We start from the raw sequence: 20,549 nt of genomic DNA, 5'->3' as shown, positions 1-20,549 counted from the left end.
ATCAAACCATATCATACATCTACATGTTCCTCTAACCCTCACACTTAATGACATTATTGACCCTTAACAATATCAAATAAACTTAAATCCTATAATTAAAAATGTTTTTTTCACCAGTATCATACAGACTGTCACATACAAAAACTTTTACTTTTGAAACTATTTTCTGCCTACAGATTAATCTTATTCTGATGGTAACAATAAGAATATAGTGCTCCATATCAGTGGAGTCTTGAAGGTTTATAATCTCTATCTATGTATGATAAGGTTTTGATGGTACAATTCAACAAAGTATATTATAGACTAATATGATATGTTCAACAATAACCCAATTGACATTCGAACTGTATTATATCCCTAGTACAAAAACTCTTGTATAAACAAAAGAAATATTCTTCCTGTTGGCAAATTTCTATAAATGAATCATTGCACCAGATTGTTGACCTTTAAACAAAAAAAAAAATTTCAATTCATACATCTGCTACTTTTATGATGGATAACAAAAGTGAACTAGCCTATACTAGCAACTTTCGGGAGGAGGAGTGAAACTGTTATAAAATAACCATATTTTGGCAAATTCATCTAAGAAAATCATTTTATATTGAGCAAAACCAATTTTAACATTCTCTGTTGGATTTCAAAATTGCGAAACACATGTGCACTAAATGGCTATTCATTTTTCCAAAAATTTTGCAACCTAAAAATAATTGAAAAAAAATTTAATGCAAGCAAATAAACCAAATTAATTAAGAAATTTAATAAATTCTTTCATCTCATCAATTAAATAGGCCATTAATTAATTCAAAATTAAACTGAATTGTTTTCTGTGCAATGGATTTCTTTATTTTCTAACTACTGGTATGTCTATAATAGTCTGAGCAGGTTACTGTAAAAATTCATCAGCAATATCTTGTTTCTGTGAGAATAATTTATACAAGGAAGGGAGACAACTCTTATTAAAACTCAAAGGAAGCAAATTAAAAATACAGCATGGGAGATAACTCTAATCTATTGGGGTCAAGGTCAGGCAACACTATCAACAAAATCTGACTGACAAAATTAACATTAACATGATTATACAAACAAGGAGACTTCAATCCAACTAAATATACAAAATAAATAAATCAAATCAGAAATAAATAACAAGAAAAGGCTTAAAAACAAAAGAATTTATACATATTATAGTACTAGCACCAACAGTCCTTAACTCGTTAACCTCACAGATATTGTCATTTGAACACGTTTTGTATTATCTCTAAGAGAACTATTAGTTAAATCTGTCAATATTTACAGAGAAAATAAAGCTGTTTTACAGCTAACAAAACCCTGGAATTTTAGTACATCATATCTAAATAACAAGAATATATAACATCAAACCGTATTATTTATATAACAATTCGGACTAACCAGCCATTCAATAAGGGCAATACGTAATTCATTTTTTTATTTTCTTAGCAAAGGTTCATGTTCACTCCAAACTTTTAGGTTTGCCTGAATGTTTTTGTTTATTAGATAGATGACACATTATACAGGTTATAGACGTTCAACAGAAAAAGGTATCAGACACATAATACAGAATTTAAAGGAGGCCTTCAGAGTTGAGACTTGTTTCATACAACAAAACAAAACAATACTGGCATCTATAAAGAGACCCATGATAGACATAGTAACTTACTCAAATACCCCAGGTAAATTATACTTAAAACAATTACAGCTTATCTCTATTTTAGACTTTTTCAAACATTGCCAAGAAAGCCAGTAACTGATCCAGATTCAAAAAGATACAATATAAAGTTTCATCCAAAGTTAGCAATATTCATATCAATTTTCAAAGAAATTACATTAAACATTTTATCAGCATAATTATTATAATCAATATGTGTTTAAGGAATTAACAAGGATCAGCAACATTACATCTATATTGTGTTACAACATTCAAAAGGATGAATACAGACTTTTAACTAAGATATTGCAACATTGCATTATAAACAGAGACAACACAAAATACCAGAGTTTCTAACTTGAAGACAATTTACTGGCTGTTAATGTATACAGACTAAAATGTTACGGATGAAAATACTGATAAATTGATGTATCCTTCTTTGAAAATCATGTTTAAATAAAAATACAAAAGAATGGGGACAGCACTTTCCACAAAATAGAATGAACATAGTTTTTTATACATAGGGTTTATATACCCAATTATTGCTTACAATTTTTTTCTAAAATATTTCCTAATATTGCTTAAAAATTATTTCTCAAACATTCCTACATATTGCATTTCTATAATTATTATGATGAAATAGTGCACAAGTAATAAATTTTTGATTTTGAAAATCTTTGGATTTATTAAATGAAATTTAGGATGAAGTAATATCTAAATATCATCATATATTATAAAATCTGACTGAGTTGCCACATATAATTTTACAAACAAACAAGAAATAAACAGATACAGAAAATATTACTAAATATTACTTCAGTTCATGGAAAAAAGGGGCATTCTGGAATGATTTTTCAGATCATCAGAAAAAATAAAAGTTTTGGAATGAATCATTAGAAATAATACGTTTTAGTCAAAAACTGATAAAGTTGTTGATCATAAGTATTATAAACAAATAAGTGCATTATCTTTCAATAACCATATAATTGATATTTGTTCTAAAGATATTTTTTTCAGCGAGCCCTTATTAAATTTATCTCACTTTAGTAAGCTTGCTTAATGTGAATTTAAAAAAAATCAAATTTAACTTTCTGTTTCAAAATATTTTAATCCTGTAAGATAACATGGTAAAAATGAATTAAAAGAGACCACATTTGAACACTAAAAGCAATCGATTGAATGTAATGAAAAGATTCTTTGGCACTGAATGTCATAAAAAAAATACATGTTAACCATGAACTGAACCAGATTTAACATATTGCAAACTTAGTCATGTATGTGACATTTCCCTTTATTCTCATTGCTTGGATTATCAGCCTTATTATATCTGATTTGTCATGAACTGTTTGGAGTTAACAGTAAAATAAATGAAAATGATATGTATAATTCAACTAATCGACATAATGAATATCATGCATGACATTAAGCTGCATGTATTCTTTTTTTTTATTTTACAAAAAATCAAAATAATAAGCTCAGCTAAAAATGAAATAAAAAAATATTTCATTTTCTTGTATTATTTCTCATTCCTAGGGGAGATAATCCATACAAAATAGAGAACCATGGGAAATATTGTCATGTTATGATTTGAGACAGATTGCACTGACTAAAGGTAAACATTGTATGATTTTGTCATAAACATTTGACATTGTATGATTCTATATTAAAATATTTGACACTGAATGATTTTGTAATAAATATTTGACAATGTATGATTCTGTAATAAACACTTGACATTGTATGATTTAGTAATAAATATTTGACAATGTATGATCATAATAAACACTTGACATTGTATGAAATATGAAAATAAGTAATGTCTGATAAATACTCAATGCTGATTTGTGTAATGTAAGAATCTGAATAATAAATACTCCAAATTGTATAGCTTGTGTGAAAAAGAATATTTGAAATTACATGACTTGTTTGATAATAAAAAAATGCTGAAAATATTCAACAAGGTATGACTAATGTGGTAGGAAACCCGAAAAACACACATTCAACAATAAATGTGTTATATAAAATGCTAATTCTGTCCAGCTTGTTTGATTGGCCGACAAATATTACATGTAGCTAAATTATGTCCTGTGTAAATAAAGTGTTGGTTGATACAAAATTGTCTCTATACAAAAACAGTAGTTAATATAAATGTTGTAAAAAAATTCATGAAAAAATATGAAGTCAAACATATTCCAAAACAATACTAAACTTGGAGATGAAAGTCAGCTGTAAAGAAACTCCTTTCTTACGGAAAACAGGAAATAATTTCAAGAATCAACAACACAGGTTGAAGGCAATGTTTGTCATTGTTGGGGCGAAAGAAATTCTTTTCTCATTTTCAATATTGTCAAAGTGCAGTTAGGCAATTGGAAGATTGTATTTGTAAATGATGTTTCAAGTATTCCATTCGAAAGATATCCTTTTGTTTACTTGAACATGGGTCTACGTTAATACTGACCCCTTATGACAAACACATGGCGTTTCACTTTAGTTTACTTGAACATGGGTCTACGTTAATACTGACCCCTTATGACAAACACATGGCGTTTCACTTTAGTTTACTTGAAAATGGGTCTATGTTAATACTGACCCCTTATGACAAACACATGGCGTTTCACCTGTGTAGCAGCTTAACATTGCACACATCCCAATCTTTTACACTTCACACAGCACAGAAATCAGGTTCTTATTATTCAAATATGTTAAAATATTTTCTATTCAGTTATTGGGTAAACATCATTTTCAGAGAAAAAAATGGCATGGTTTATAATTTTCAATGATCATTATTTATTAACTTTAAAATATCAGATCTATATTCTCAGTGCAAATAAAAAGTAAATATAATGTTTCTGCCAGTCTAAATCAGTAAAATGTACTCTTAATTTCGAGATTTTGCCTAAACAATTTACTTTTGAAGTGGCATTTTTAAGAAAACAATTAAACTGTAAAATTCATTGTAGTTCCTACTAAGACTCAATGATGAAACTGAGTAACATTAAGAAATTTTAAATATTTATAACAATGTCTTATATTTTTTTTTCAATACATCACAGGTAATAGTTTAGTATGTAATTTTCGAAATTATATTTAAAGATCCAAAAGGGAGCTATTTTGAAAATAAGGTGGTCACAACAACCTTTAAGGGGGGAAGATAGATAACTCTATTTGTGTAAAATATCCTAATTACTAACATTATATAAAATGTACAGATAATGTAAGAGGTAAGGACCTACAATGTATGTATTCCTTTAGTTTCTTTCATGAAATTAAAGCTTTAATGATGGCAAATTTTGATTTTTTAATAAAATTATATATAAAATTTAGCAGTAGAAAGTTTTTCTTGACATAATTTGAGTTAGAATTATTGTATGGTAGGCAAGGGACATAACTCCACCTAAAACAACAACTATTGGAAACTATCTATACCTTTAGAATATATAATTCTGTTTATGCAAAACAATTTTGATTGACTTCTCACTGGACTGTAAGTATCTTTTATGAGTAAAAATAAAAATCTTAATGAAAAATGTTTAAAAAGTGAAATTTGATTAATATCAGCTGTTATGTTCCTTCTGTTAATTGACAATGTTTTTTTATTGACAACGTTTTTTTTATTTGACAATATTTCTTTAAAGCATTAGTTAGCCTAATAGATTTCATTCATGCAGGCTGTAGCACTATAAAGATGACAATACATTAACAAACAGATTATTTATCAACAAATTGTTCATAGATCTGTGACTTGGTAATGATGTGAAGCACGTTTCGTCGGTGGACCTTGTTGAATCGGCTGTTGGCCATAAGGACCAGGACTGCTGTACCCATAATTCCCTCCGTTCTGTGTTGGCTTAGCTGGTGGAGGACCTGGTCGACCAGGGTATGATTCCAGTGAGGCAGGCATTATAGCAATGCTGTCTCTTTGTTTACCTGATGAATCACTTGTCAGTTTGTTCTGTATATTATGAGTGTATGGATCAAAATAGAACTGTTCCTCTGGAAACATGACGGAGAGACGTTTTATATGACAGCTATGACACCATAGATGATCCTCAATTGGATAGCAACGTTTGCCTGGCTCATCTGTTAGCTGGAGACCACAATCCTGAAATTATACAAACTTAATGAAATTCTTCTTTAAGTAGACAATGTTATCATGAATATTTCAAGGAATTTATCACATCAATTTTCTTAATTCACCCTATACTCCTTCATTACTGACTAGCTGTTGTTTCAGGGAGTCATATGGTTCATATGGTTTCATGGCAAAATTTTAAAGTAACTTTCTTTAATTTTAGAGTTTTGACATGTAACAATATTATATTGACCAGAACAGGACAAAGAACAGACGTATGAATGTCTTTACTGAGTGGTTATTTAATACAGTGAAACTTTTTGATGATCTCTTTTATTTAAGGTTAAAATCAAGCAAAAACAGCTTGTGAGTGAAAACCAAACCTCAGCCAAAAGGTTCAATCTAATGCACTGAAAAGGAACATTCCAAAAATAGCCAGTGAAATGATTTATTAGTGCTCAAATGTAACAAGTTATTTCACACACAAAAACAACCCCACACTTTATATAACCCTTCCTCCATGCATTCTGTGTGTGCACTAAAAACTTCCTTCATCAAAATATCATAATCATAAAACTAATAACATTTTTCCCATAGCTGCTGATTATTTAACTGAATATTAACTTCTAAAATGAAGAAGATGAAAATTTATGGGTAAGTTTTCTATGGATTAGCCTGGTTCTGGTAAAAACAGTTAATTTTGCAAAGGAAATATCATACCTGCTAATTACTTAGCAATATTTTTGGCAGTTTTAAATTTATGAGTCCAAAAACAATTTCTTAAAATATTTGGGGTGTCACAAAATTTAAAACTCATTGAAACATTTGTAAACTTAACCCTGTCATGCCTGTGTTAAGTGAAGTCTTACATCATGACTTTAATGTGGACATAACTTGATAATATAATCTGTGTACTTTTGTATAATAACATAGTGTTGATATTTTATACAGTATTAGCTGTAATCCTGCTAGATTTATACAAAATCTTAACTCCTCATAGGGTTCAGAATTAACTGGTTTCACTGTATAAGATACCGGTGTCCTGGACTATAAGTCATTTGGGTATAACACACATAGAAAAAAAAATTACATTGATTTGAGTTTTTTTATCTGACAAAAAATGTCATTTTGACTATAACATAGATTTACTATGTATCTAACATAAAATATCACAACCACAACCAGTACAAATGTATTTATAGTAACAAACAAATAACTGCAAACAATTATCTAATCCCTCAAAAACACAAATAAAGTTTTCAAAATAGTTTTTACTTACTTAGTTTATTGTCAAACATATTCCTTTAACAACATATTTAAAACATAAATTACTCCTGATTCTAATCGACAATGTGTCTGTTTTGTTTGGGGTAGTCGTCAAAGAGAAGACAAACCAAAAAGAAATTAAAAAACAAAAAGAAAAGACATCAAGAGGTCAACAAATGCTCCTGATCAGAGGGCATATGATGGTATCCTACAACAAGCTCAGATTAGAGCAGAGAGAGAATGAGTTTCTATTTGACAATAAACAAAGGGGTAAACCAAAAACACTACATGCATCTATGTAAAATAAAATACTTTGAAAGAAAAGATGATATGTAATCTAGGACTACAAAAATATACACAATCAGTATAACGGTAGATCTTATCATAAGATCTCGGAAAACTTTATCTACTTTTAAAAATTCAAATATTTAAAACATAACTGTAAAAAAGTTTGGAAAACAAAAATTATATTCATGCTGTATAGTGACTTTCTATCTAAACATAATGCAAAACAAAAACCTTTCTTACTGATAGTCTAATGGTACTCTATATCTGTGGAAGCAAATAAACATATTGTACATACAACCCATCAACCATGCATTGAAAATCATTACAAATCATACTTATATCTTAAAGGCTAGACAAATTGTGACCCATCTGTTATAAGGATGACTTCACACTAAGAGAAAAATCTCTCAATTTCATTTTATGTAGACTAAAAGTAATCAAATAAATATGATCTATTTCAATAATATGTACAATTCTGTAATGAAGAAGACCTATATCTTATATTTATCTAGAATCATGTTCGTTAGTGTCATAAACTTTCAAAAAAATCCTCATGTTTTTTTAATAATATCAATCTTTGCAACTTTGAGGATTAACCATCAGAGTTTAACACCATGTGGTAAATATATATTTTTGCAAATCATGAGACTGTTTTCTAATGTTGAATTTACAAATTAAAAATTACAGTTATATTGATGTTGCCAAATCATTCAATTCAATAAATAAGTTGTAAGGGAAAATCCAAAATAAAATGCTGCAACATAAAACCTTGATTACAACAATCTAAGTTAAATTATCAACACAACATACTAACAAATGATAGATGATGTATATGATACCCTAGATATAAGTATTCGGCAAACAGGAAGTTGATGAACAATGGATGTGAAATCAAAGCACACAATCTAGCTTGCTTTCAATATATGGTTTGTTGTTCCGGAAAAAATGGCAGAAAATTCATGGTATGGAAAATGGACAACAGTGACCTAATATACTATATCCCTCAAAGCAGAGAAATGTGTTACTGATTGAGAAGTATTATAAAGCCTTTAAACCTCCTAATCTTTAACCTCTAAAAATAAACTTTTATCCTCTATACCTGCTGACACAAGTATTTATAGCCTTTAAACCTCCTAATCTTCAACCTCTAATAATAGACTGTTATCCTCTATACCCCCTGACACTTGCCATGAACACTATCCTTAACTCACCTCACAATGGTAGCAGTCAACATGATAATCTTTGTCCATAGATACAACACGAACGGTTTCCTCTGTACCCTACAAATATATAAATTATACAAAACTTTTAGTAATAATAAACATCTTTCTATCAGATAACATTTAATTGACAACCCCAGCATTGGGTTCAGCAGTTCTTCATATATCTTTATATCATGGATAAATTTACATAAAATTAAAAGATTCATTTCTTTAACTGCTAGATGATATGTTGATTACAAAGCTATAACTAAAATTTGATCTTCAAGTCTACTTTTCAAAGTCCTATAAAAGTAGGTTTCTAATTAGGTAGGAAGATTACTATTTTTTTCGCTGCTTTCTTGGGGTCAATTATCTATTTCTGATGTTACCAAACAATTTTACAACCTCATATAAAAATAATTTATCAAAGTCATTTGAAGGTCAACATGAATCTTTTAGCTGGCTACATAAATACTTTTATGACTCACCTCTACCGGTGTTATAGCTTGTCCACAAGCCGCACATTTTGGTGCATATGTTCTGAAAAATAAATAATTAGGAAAATGTTTTATTTTTTCACATTGAAGTGAAAAACTTGAACATTAAGCGATACAGATTCATGTTGGTAATATATGTAAGCACAGAATTTGTTTATATCATTGTTAACTCAGAAATTATTGCGATGTTTTTATCATTGCAAAAAATGCGATAGCATTATCATCACAAAAATTAAAACTTGCATTAAAAAAAAATTATTTGAATCAAACAGGACTTTTCTGAATATCGCAAAAATTTAAATCGCATTTTAGTCTTAAATGACAAAATCACAATAGCAAATGCACTCAATAATTTCTGCATTTACAGTATGGGAAAGTTACAGGATGTATGTGAAAATATTGTTGATATTGTTCTATTTTTTCTCGACCATGCTGATGACCCTACATTTTGAAATGCTTAAGACAAAGACTATGTGACTATTGACATTCAATGTTTTTTATTGACTGTAATTTGTTTGGTGGTTCATGAGTGTTTCCTCTTTTCCTCTCCCCCCCCCCCCTTTTACAATGAGTTATGTTATTCATAATAATATAAATCTTCAATGATAATGATGATGTATATCTGAGCTGCATCTTTAGACTCAATCGTTTAATTATATCTTTTTCAATATCGGTCAGATCATATCAAACTGTATAATATATATAGAGTAATAGGTAGTTTCGTTTTTGATACTGACTATATCATGATGAATTTATAGACGAGCCTGTTAGGGCGAGTTAAGATATTCCACATAATATAGTCAGTATCAAAAACGAAACTACCTATTATTCTGTTTAACGGTAATTATGACGTCACACAATGTATTGCCTAATATTTTCAGTGATACAGCCAGTACGCTGATACTCGGAAATATTAGGCAGTAAGATCAAAGGGAAAACGTACAAATTACTGATAAACCATAGTTGTTGCTTATATTGCGTATGTTTTTAATCATAATTGTTGACTAGAAATGCCCTCTGATGGACCTTGAATAGAACAATAAATATTTGAATGAATTTAAATTATATCCCAATGTATAAGAAATTTACCTATGGTAATCCTCAATACAATAGATTTTATTGTCTACGTCTATCGTGAATGGAACTCCATCGAGACAGTCATTACATACACAACACCTAAAACAGCCGGGATGATATGATTTACCCATAGCTTGTAATATCTGAAATATAACAAAAACATAATCATATATGATTTCAATGTAAATGGGAAAATTGTTGGTTTAGGATTTACCCATAGCCTGTAATATCTGAAATATAACAAAAACACAAGAAGCTGTCACAACGACAATTAACATTTATTTGTGGCCTGTCAATATCACAAGAACCATAACTGATGAATGGTGAAAGTGAAAATTGTCAAAATCAAATTTGACCTCCATTTTGTCATCAGTAACAACATATTAAAATTCGAAAAGCTTTGGTTGAACAGTTCATGCATAAATGCACGTACACGACTGGCAATGCCATTTTACAATCTTCCAAGAACCATCACTCCTGAACGGTAAAAGTCAAAATCGTCATTATTGAACTTGACCTTCATTTTGTTGTCAGTAACAACATATTAAAATTTTAAAAGCTTAAAAATTTGGTTAAACGGTTCATGAGTAAATGCAGGAACAACATTTCGTTGCCGCCTGCCCGACTGCAGTACACCCCCAAATCAATAACCGACATTTTTGTCACAAAAATCAGGTTAAAAATTATATATGATTTCAATATAAATGGGAAAATTGTGGGTTTCATTTCTATTACCCCCATAAAGAAAATAGAATTGTATATGCCAGCAGACACAGTTAGCCAGATTTTAATTTTTAACATTGAATTTAGCATGTTTTAGTATTCTGTCTTAGTATAGTATATATATTCAGTTCAAGAAGACATCTCCATGTAATGTAAGCAGAAATGTTTTGGTATTCTATATATATGCATCTGTCGTTAATATTGTGTTAGCCTATAGCTACATAGATGTTTATTAAGAGAATCACTAATTTTTATTTTCAAAGAATTGCATCACACAAACAGAGATTTTCTGCCATGAAAAATAATAATTTTTGAAAAACTAAGGCTTTTCTACCCCAGGAATAGATCACTTTAGCTGTATTTGGCAAAACTTTTAGGAATTTTTGGTCCTCAATGCTTTTCAACTTTGTACTCTATTTGGTCTATTAAACATATTTTGATTCAAGCGTCACTGATGAGTCTTTTTAGACGAAATGCACGTCTGGCGTAAATATAAAATTTGGATCCTGGTATCTATGATGAGTTTATTTACTTATATGCTTGGACTAGCTTTTTTAAACTCCCAGACACAATATATTTGAATGATCAATAATTCTTTTAAGTGAACAAATTTGTAAAATGATTCTCACTCTAATAAATTTTATTGCATTGCTGGATTCATTTCTTTCATTGATGTTAATAAAAGAATCACATTATTCTAATCTAAACTAAATATATTTACATTTAACACATAAATATTTATATGCTTCTTTAATCTGATAAGCAGACAACAATCTTATGGTCTATTAAACCATTTATTTATTTCCCACACAACTTTCATGACTACATGTGCACACTCTATGACATTCTTAAAACAATGCATAGGAATTTATAAACAAAAGACGAGTTAAGCTTGATTTCACTTGCAATTTCCTGGTTTCGTTGTTATAAATGTAATTATTTGAATTGAATGATTCTTTTCTGTAATTCATGGTCTTAGGGTGGTAAAGTGGTCATACAAAATGTAATTCTTTAAATGCTTTTATATCCCAATAAAATTATAAAAGATAATCATAAAATTGTAAAAAATATTTAAGTACATTTAAGTACATACCATTTCCATTATAAGATGACCACAAACACAACATTTTTCTGCCGTTTGTTGAAAACCAGAATACTAAAATAAAGATATTCATTATGATATAAACAGTTGAAAATCTAAAGAATATTTTTACTGAATCTACAATGTTTAAATATTTGTCCAGGATATTTCATATTCATAAAGCATTTCAACAACTATTACGGAAAGTGAGTTTCTTCCTTTGGCCTTTCTAATTATGGATTTTCTTGCTGAAATTCCTTTATTTTCCTGGATAACAATTCTAGTGGATTGGGGGAAAATGTGATATTCATTTATAATTGTTTAAGGATTTGCCTTAGCCTGTTAACATATTCATTCCAAAAGAAAACATATTCTTTGTCGAACATTCAAATTTGTGGTTTTTACTGTTATTTTTATATATCAAACCAGAAATAAAAGTTCCCAGTGTTAAGGAAGATTGACAGTTCCATGAATATGAAGTATCACATTTCTAGATACTTTTTTAACGTTAAGTATCTACCATAAATTGTGTTACTTACTAAATAGTCTTCTTCACAATACACCCTTCCGTGAACATTATAGAAAGCTTTCCCTCGTAACGTTCGACCTGAAATAAAAGATAGTTGAATATAAAATTTCAAAAAAACATTGGTTTCATTACATGAAATAGTTATTGTTAGTGAAACAAACAGCTTTTTCTCTTAAATCAAGATTAATCTGTTGAAACTACATGTAAAACCACTTAGACTATATGAAATGCTCACTATTCTCATTCCCTATGAGCAAAAACTTTATTTATCATTTAAAAAAATCTTTAATATACTCTTGCTCAAATTATAAGCACATGATAATTTTAAAATATCCTAAAATTTTAAAGAAGATAATATGTTGTAAGATTATTAATGTACAAAATTCCACAATTCAAAAATCAAAAAAGTCAAAAAATATGGTGAAAATGATGATACTATATAAAAATTTATTGCAGACATTGTTTATTGTTTCCTATAAATCTGGAACTTTTGTAATATAGTGGTAATTGAGACATAAGATTTAGTAATGAGTATGTTATAAATGTGAGTCAATTCTGTTGGCATGAATATGGTGGCTTATGCCCATAGCTATGTTATACAAAAAACTAAGTCCTTCTAGCATGTCTGGTTTCTATAATTAAAACATGTTACACTAGATTTCACCAACCAACAGAATGTTTAATTTAACAATTTCATTGAATGAGAATTTTTATTTTTCTTGATTGTTTTGTATAAAAATATTTGATATGACATAAAATACCAAAAGTGGTTAATGTTTATACAATTAATACATGAATGATTTGACAGTTCACAACTGAATTATCTCAAATCACGATTAGAATGTTTTGATAATAACACAGACTGAATCTAATTTCAGGTGAATTGAATTGGTTACCTAGTTTTCTGTTACAAAGTTGTCTCAAGATAGGAACAGGTTTGAAAGACTAACGCGTCGATAATCTTTTCAATTTTGTTCTTATTTCCGACCTTTTAAGGCATTTCCACTTTATTTTTCAAATTAGATTATAAAAATTCACTGTGTGTCACTTCTTAAGCATGCGAATAACCTACATGACCTAAGGTCAACGAAAATATAAACAATGTTACTTCCCACCTCCTAGGTGTATATATAATATAAACACCACAAACAACATGTGGTAAGGTGCATTTACTGGCGGCAGCACTGTTAACTAGAAAATCTATTGTTTATATGAACTTACCACATGAACAACAGACAAAACATTTGGTATGGTACAGGTTGTTCATGGCCTGACATGCATCACTGGCTCCGGTAACCCTCTCACCACATTTAAAGCATTGACCTACAGAAACAAATATTACAACTTAATATAACTTCTTCTAATACTGAAACAGGATGCTACAACATTGTAGAAGATTTCATTGTAAAGGTGCTACATTCATTTTTTTTCATAAATAAGGCCGTTGGTTTTCTCATTTGAATTGTTTTACATTGTCTTATTGGGGCCTTTTATAGCTGACTATGTGGTATGGGCTTTGTTCATTGTTGAAGGCCGTACGGTGACCTATAGTTGTTAATGTTTGTGTCATTTTGGTCTTTAGTGGATAGTTGTCTCATTGGCAATCATACCACATCTTCTTTTTTATACAGTACCATTTTACTAAACATTAATTACAGATTGTATTAAGATCAAACTTTTCATACCCTGCCTTTTTACTAAATGTGTTAAGGTTTGATAAATGTCGACATGAAAGAGCCATAATTTTTCTATTGTAAGAACTATGATTGGATGTGTCTAAGAAATATGTGAATAATTCCTGGGTTTGTTTTTTTGTTTTGAATTTACTGTTCCATTGATAACATATCAAGTCATATTTACTTTTATTCACATTTTGTGGTACTTGCAGCAAATGTTTGTGGTACATGTACAAGCATGACTATAGCTAGATCTATTGTTGATAATAGAAAAATCAGTTTCTTTTATTAACGCTTGATTATTTATACATGTATATTTTTTAAGGGGCCAGCTGAAGGACACCTATGGGTATGGGAGTTTCTCGCTACATTGAAGACCCATTTTTGGCCTTCGGCTGTTGTCTGCTCTATGGGCGGGTTGCTGTTGCTTTGACACATTCCCCATTTCCTTTCTCAATTTTAAGTATTTCAAGAAGTATGCATATATTTAGAATTTTGCACTGTACATTACAGAATAACAATATTGTTAAATATAGTTTTATTTATCATGTTTATTGACATCCTTCTCAACAAAACAGTCAACTGTTGACATTGATCATGAGATTTTAATTGATACAGGTTATTTATAGGACAGATTCACAATAAAGATGTTAAAACAAGTTCTCATACACATATCATTTGATTTAGATATGAAAATAAGTACAAATACATAAGCAACTTTTTTTTCTTTTGTTCTATGTAAATAGAAAGGTTATACAATGTGTGTCTGTATTGGTATTGATTTACATAATATATATATTAAGTATTTCTCTACATACATGTCCATTTTGATATCAAATACAAAAGATGTAATATTACAGAAAATCAGACATTCTCGCTGTATCTGGTAAATATGTATCTCTGTACATGTGTACTCAACATTTTCATGGACATTTTTTCAGGATGCTAAGAAATTATTTCCCCTTTTTTTACCAGAAATACAAGCCACTATCATTATAAACTAAATATATTGAAACCAATGTAATTTGGTCCAATAATGTATGTTAATTAATGATCTTGTACAGAAGAAGTTTTGTACATGATTTTAAACTTCTGTTTAATCACAAAATGCTCACTAGTCAAGGCAAATTGTTTCTGGTTAAATTTAAATTTAAGAGTTAAAGGTCTTCTTCGGGTCTAAATAAAAACTTTAAAAACACTTAAATTCATCTTTTTTACAATCTACCAATCTTAAGTTCAAGCTACCCTACAATTATTTTAGGAGGGGTGCTGACACATATAATTGAAAAATCCAAAAGTAATGCTTGGCTGAGCATAAAATTGTTAATAACCATGATTGTAGTAGTCACCAAACTTTTTACCTTTTGAACCTTATGAACTAATATTTAGTCACATCCTTGGTTTAATCGTAATGTTTACAGTTAGTCAGAAAACCTCAGATAAATGTGACGAAACAGGTATGCCCAAATTTGTCAGGTAGAATGACACAAAGCATATGTAACGATATATCAACAGTTAAATGGTAATCACAAATGTATTATAATACATGTAAAATGTTCCGCTATCGTTCGATCAGTTTTAAAAAATTTAAAAGACTAAATAAAATTTAAAGGAAATTCCTTTCCTCTTAATCACTTATATATTTAATTTAAATCCCCAGGTTAGAACTTTAAGCAAGACACCTTTTAAAAAAATGTCAAGTTTGTCTTTTCTTCCTGCAAGCATATATAATTTATCACACTTAAATAAAGTTTAACATGTTTACTCTTTCTATTTAAAGTAAAACTTTTCACTGTTGGAATTTACAGTCCCTCTTTTAAATCTAACCTACATGTATCTATATAATGTAGAAATTATACAATTGTCTGGCTTTAATTACAAAAGAACAATGCTTAATTTGTTTTAAGATCTAATAATTTCATTAACTTTATTCAAAATATTCAGTACATATGATTTCAGTTACAAAAAAATAGCTGTAGGCTTTTGTCTCTTTGATCATGTTTTCATCAATATCAATATAAACATGGTCAATTAGTTTTATATCATGTTTATGTACTACGGTATATATATATGTTCGCCTTTTTTGCAGGTATTGGTACATGATTACAGTACACCCTAAGTGTCTGTCCATTTGGTTAAACATGTTTTATAATTTACAATAATGATTATAATGGTAGGTGTTGTTCATTTGTTTCATAGGCTTCCCACAATATTCATACATGTAGATCCAGCACAGAGTATATATAAAATTGAGAAAGGAATGTAACATATACAAAAGATAAACAGCACATGTATCATCAACTTGTTTTACACGTATGAAATTCAGCTTTTTAAAAAAAAAATTATTATTCCAATACCATTTCATTTAACATGTTTAAAGGATAAAAAGGATAAAGATACTTTAAATTTAAGAGGATGCATATATATGCAACAGCATATGTACATGTACATGTACATACATGTATATAAAGATACATTTTGTTTCCAGTTGAAAGATTAAAATTTCTGACCCAAATTACAATTAACGTTTCACCATGGTGAAATTGATATCATGGCACTATCAAAGAAGGGACTTGTTCCAGTGGTAAATCAGTTTGAACCTTCATCATGTTCATGTAGGAAAACATATATCCCCTGTGGTAAACAGCAAGGATTCACCAGTGTCTTCATGCAATTCATAAATACTTCTGACATGTCTAGCATACAATGCACATACATGTACATGCATATTTATATGCATTGAATACAACTTTAAAAACACATACATATGTACATGTACATGTACGTAGATAAGGTACATGCAAAATTTTAAGTAAACTTTTTGATTAAAATTCTGAATAAGTAAATAATGTGGACAGTCATGTCAAGTTCATATGAAATCATATTAATGATCTTATAATTCATGTAATTATAACTACCATAAAATTGAGCATGGAAACGGGGACTGTCTACAGGCTACCATTGGCCAATGGGTATAAATTTTATAGTGAAAGTTTAAACAATTTTTATATATTGAAGTTTTGGATTTTTGTCAAAACTGCACATCTTGATGAATATCACGATGTACATGTAAACTCAAAATGGACCATACAAAATGAATGTAACAGTATGCTTTCCTAAAAATAACTGGTAAAAAGAAAACAGAATCTTGAAGAGTCAATCTTCAAGTAAATACATGCATACATGTACATACATAAAAGTTTTCCACATTCAGCATTGTTCAGTAATGATGAAAAACTGGGTTATTTTCTTTTTTTGACGAATCAGGTCAAATTTAAACAAGTGGTACAAGCAAGTCTGAAAAAAAGACCCTTATAAAAGTTATTCCATGGTATTGACAAACAAAACATGACTTATAATTTACATGTACATGTATAAGCCATACAGACTGATTTAGACAGTGTTCTTTAGTTGTGCCGTGTCATTTCTGTTCCAGGTTGGAGGGAGTGCTTAGTGGTCACAAACTTGTGCAAGTATAATTAATGTCACCACATTATTTTTGTGCCTACCCCAAGTCAGGAAAAAGAATGTTATTCATTGCGTTTGGCATAATATTTTGAATGCAGTTGATTTTTTGCACATTCACCTCAATAAGCTGGAGGTGGCATGTACAATGTACATGTAGCTTGATAAAGCAAAGAAAACTCACCAAAATATTCACCCTGAGGTGTCTTTTCAAATTCATCCTCTAACTGTTGAGTTAATGCTGCTATTTTTTTCTCTGCTTCTGTGGGACCTTTTGAAGGTGGTGTTACACTGTAAGGTAATTGAGCTTGAGGACGAACTGCTGCTGACGGTGGTGTTCGTCCCATGTGACCAGACGACTGTGACACCACTCCCGGAGCAAACATTCTCTGTTGTGAAGTAGGTTGTGATGTCTGTGTGTAACGTGGATTTCTCGGTGGTATAACTGGCACAGGTTCAGTTTTATGAGGACCATGATATGGAGGAGGTGGATTTTTAGGTACTGGCGATTCTAAAGAATTTTTACGAGACGTTGTTATTCTCATATTTTCCTGTAACTGTTGAGTTAATGTTGCCAAAGTTTGTTCAGCATCCAAATGATTCTGATGAATACCATTCTGGTGAATGGGAACTCGTGCAGGTATTGCAGGTGGAGGTGTAAAAGTTTGGGACTGTCCTATATGGGACTCATTTTGTATTCCAGTAAGATTAGAAACACTATTATGTGGAGATGACGAATGTTGTCTATGTTGATAAATTATATCATTATTATTATTTGTCATATGGACACCAGGCACATGATGTTGAATATGCGGAGGAGCATGTTCATTAAATCTACTTTCATTCATTAAAGACATATTCCGATGTGCAACATTTTGTGGAACACCTTGATAAAAAGTATGTCCGTATGAATTAGGTACTCCATGATCCTGCGATAACACAACACTGGTTCGCGGACTAGGAAATTTGTCATACATCACACCAGACATTCCAGCTAAACTTGTTCTTGGGCTTGAATGTTTACTTTCCAATGAAGCGCCACTAATGCTTGAACGTGGACTGGCTAAACTTGATCTAGGACTTCCAAATTTCTGTTGATCATATGGTGGTGGAGGGTGCGAGTTAATCATACTAGTCCTTGGACTGGAATTCTTTGAGTCTCCACCACTGCTGTAATTCAATGTGGAATTATAATGATCCGTACCCTGCTTCACAACCTTGTAATTCAAATTGTGTTGAGAATTTGCCATCACATGTGGGTTGTTGGTGACTGTCATATTTTGAGAGAAATGTTGATTCAACATATACTCATGACTAGGTGCTGGATATGCCTGACGAGAAATGTAAATACTTCTATTCATTTCATTAATATTTCCAGGATTCATTTGATGTCCTTGTTCAACTTGACCCTCAATCTGACCCCCAGGTTTTGGTGGCAATTTGTTTTGTTGTGTTAAGCTTTCAAATTTAAGATATCTATCTGAATTTGATAATAGATTTGCTGGCGAAGACTTATGACTCTGCATCATTCTGATTCGTGCAGTCTCCTGCTCTAATGACTGTAGATTGGCCATTATCATTTATGTATTGTTTTGATACGGTCCACACACAGGAATGTGTTTCACACGCTGATATTTACCCAAAATTAATTCAATATTACCAATTCTTCAATATTTTACCATTGTTTATATCCTAATTATTCAAATAAAATCCATCTTGTTCCACACTATAATGTCAATCTCATAAATTCCATTAATTAATTTTACACACATTCCTTAGATAGCGAATACACATAACTTTGTGTTTTCTTTGTAACAATGGCGGTTTGCGGAGTGATATGTTAAACCAACACGTTTGTTACTTTCTTGTCATATTTGGTTATCTTTATAATACGCATTGAACATTACCATATCAAACACAGCTTAATTTACCAAATTGCGAGTCCAGTATCTTTTAAATTAATCAAAATCCCACACATTCCATTGGCACTTGTTGTGGTCTTAACGCGGAAGTTCCTGCGATTTACAGTTATGTTTGTTAATGTAGAGGTGTTCTCTTTAAGGTCCGCGCTACAAAATAGGATTTTACAGGACTGATTGCGAATACTTATAACTACAGCAGATTATAATACATGCCTTGTATATTGTAAATATTTCGATTAATTTCTGAGTCTTTCTTTAACAATATATTTTATATAATGTTGTATTTAGAAATTCACTTGAAAGAGTTGTCAGAGCACAGATATAGAAAACTGCAAAAACCTTACGACAAATCTAAGATTACTATATAGGACTATATAGAAATCTCAGGACAAATGAATGAGTTGACTGTTTTCCTTTTTCAGTGTGATTTTTTGTTTTTTGTTTTTGCCTCTTTTTACATTTTGATTATAACTTACATTATGTCATATTACAAGTTAAACAGTAAACTCGTTCGTTAATTACGTTTGTTTCTATTATGAGATATTTTATCATATTAAAATTGATGCAAAATATATTTTTACATTTTAAAATACATACTTGTTCCTTTTAAAATAATTAAGTAACCTCATTTTAGAAAATTAATCTATAACTCTATCCTTTTATAAAAAAATAGAATTATATCCCATTATATATATATAACTACTATCACTATAGACACTTATTTTGTTTTTGTACAACTTTTAAATATTGAATGTTTAAGTTTAAAAAAAAAAACCAAAAAAAAACATGTATATAAGACCCTCACATGTAAATACTGCTATGGTGCACGTTTCCTTTATTATAATAAAAAATAAAAAAATAGATACAAAATAAAACAGTCTGTATATACATATAAAAACAACTTATAAATGAAAGAAAACCTCCTACATAGTGTGCTGTACATAGTTATCTACATACAACCAAAAAAAAATCTTTCAAAATTTACCCAAAATACTCTAATAATATATATATTAGAGGTGTTCCTATTTAAAGGAAGCTAATACAGAGAAGAAGAAGAAGTTTCTTTGTTGAAGATCGTTGAAGTTTGA

The 20,549-nt window shown here is 29.9% G+C and overlaps 1 protein-coding gene across 2 annotated transcripts; it reads right to left on the bottom strand.

Annotated features, from left to right (window-relative positions):
* Positions 1 to 5,265: 5,265 nt before the first annotated feature.
* Positions 5,266 to 19,553, bottom strand: LOC134722110 (Wilms tumor protein 1-interacting protein homolog). 2 transcript variants are annotated; one of them, XM_063585631.1, is made up of 9 exons: positions 17,724 to 19,553; positions 13,620 to 13,721; positions 12,409 to 12,476; positions 11,882 to 11,944; positions 10,078 to 10,208; positions 8,980 to 9,031; positions 8,501 to 8,569; positions 7,530 to 7,553; positions 5,639 to 5,765 (listed from the first exon to the last, which is right to left on the bottom strand). In XM_063585631.1, exons 1-8 carry the CDS (start codon positions 19,117 to 19,119, stop codon positions 7,548 to 7,550), a joined length of 1,887 nt encoding a protein of 628 aa, XP_063441701.1. In that variant the 5' UTR covers positions 19,120 to 19,553; the 3' UTR covers positions 5,639 to 5,765; positions 7,530 to 7,547. The 2 variants fall into 2 exon arrangements, with proteins under 2 accessions (XP_063441700.1, XP_063441701.1); XM_063585630.1 differs by lacking the exon at positions 7,530 to 7,553 and having other exon boundaries at positions 5,266 to 5,765; positions 17,724 to 19,551.
* Positions 19,554 to 20,549: the final 996 nt, after the last annotated feature.

This window comes from Mytilus trossulus, chromosome 6 (assembly GCF_036588685.1).
Source record: "Mytilus trossulus isolate FHL-02 chromosome 6, PNRI_Mtr1.1.1.hap1, whole genome shotgun sequence".
Classification (NCBI taxonomy): Eukaryota; Metazoa; Mollusca; class Bivalvia; order Mytilida; family Mytilidae; genus Mytilus; species Mytilus trossulus.
Note: the sequence above shows the minus strand (reverse complement) of the source record. Positions and strands in the feature narration are given on the sequence as shown.

Coding starts and splice junctions, on each gene's coding strand:
- LOC134722110 (XM_063585630.1), bottom strand. CDS start 19,119: ATGATAATGGCCAATCTACAGTCATTAGAGCAGGAGACTGCACGAATC. Junction 13,722..17,723: donor ACCTCAGGGTGAATATTTTG/GTGAGTTTTCTT, acceptor TTGTTTCTGTAG/GTCAATGCTTTAAATGTGGT. Junction 5,766..8,500: donor TTGACTGCTACCATTGTGAG/GTGAGTTAAGGA, acceptor GTATAATTTCAG/GATTGTGGTCTCCAGCTAAC.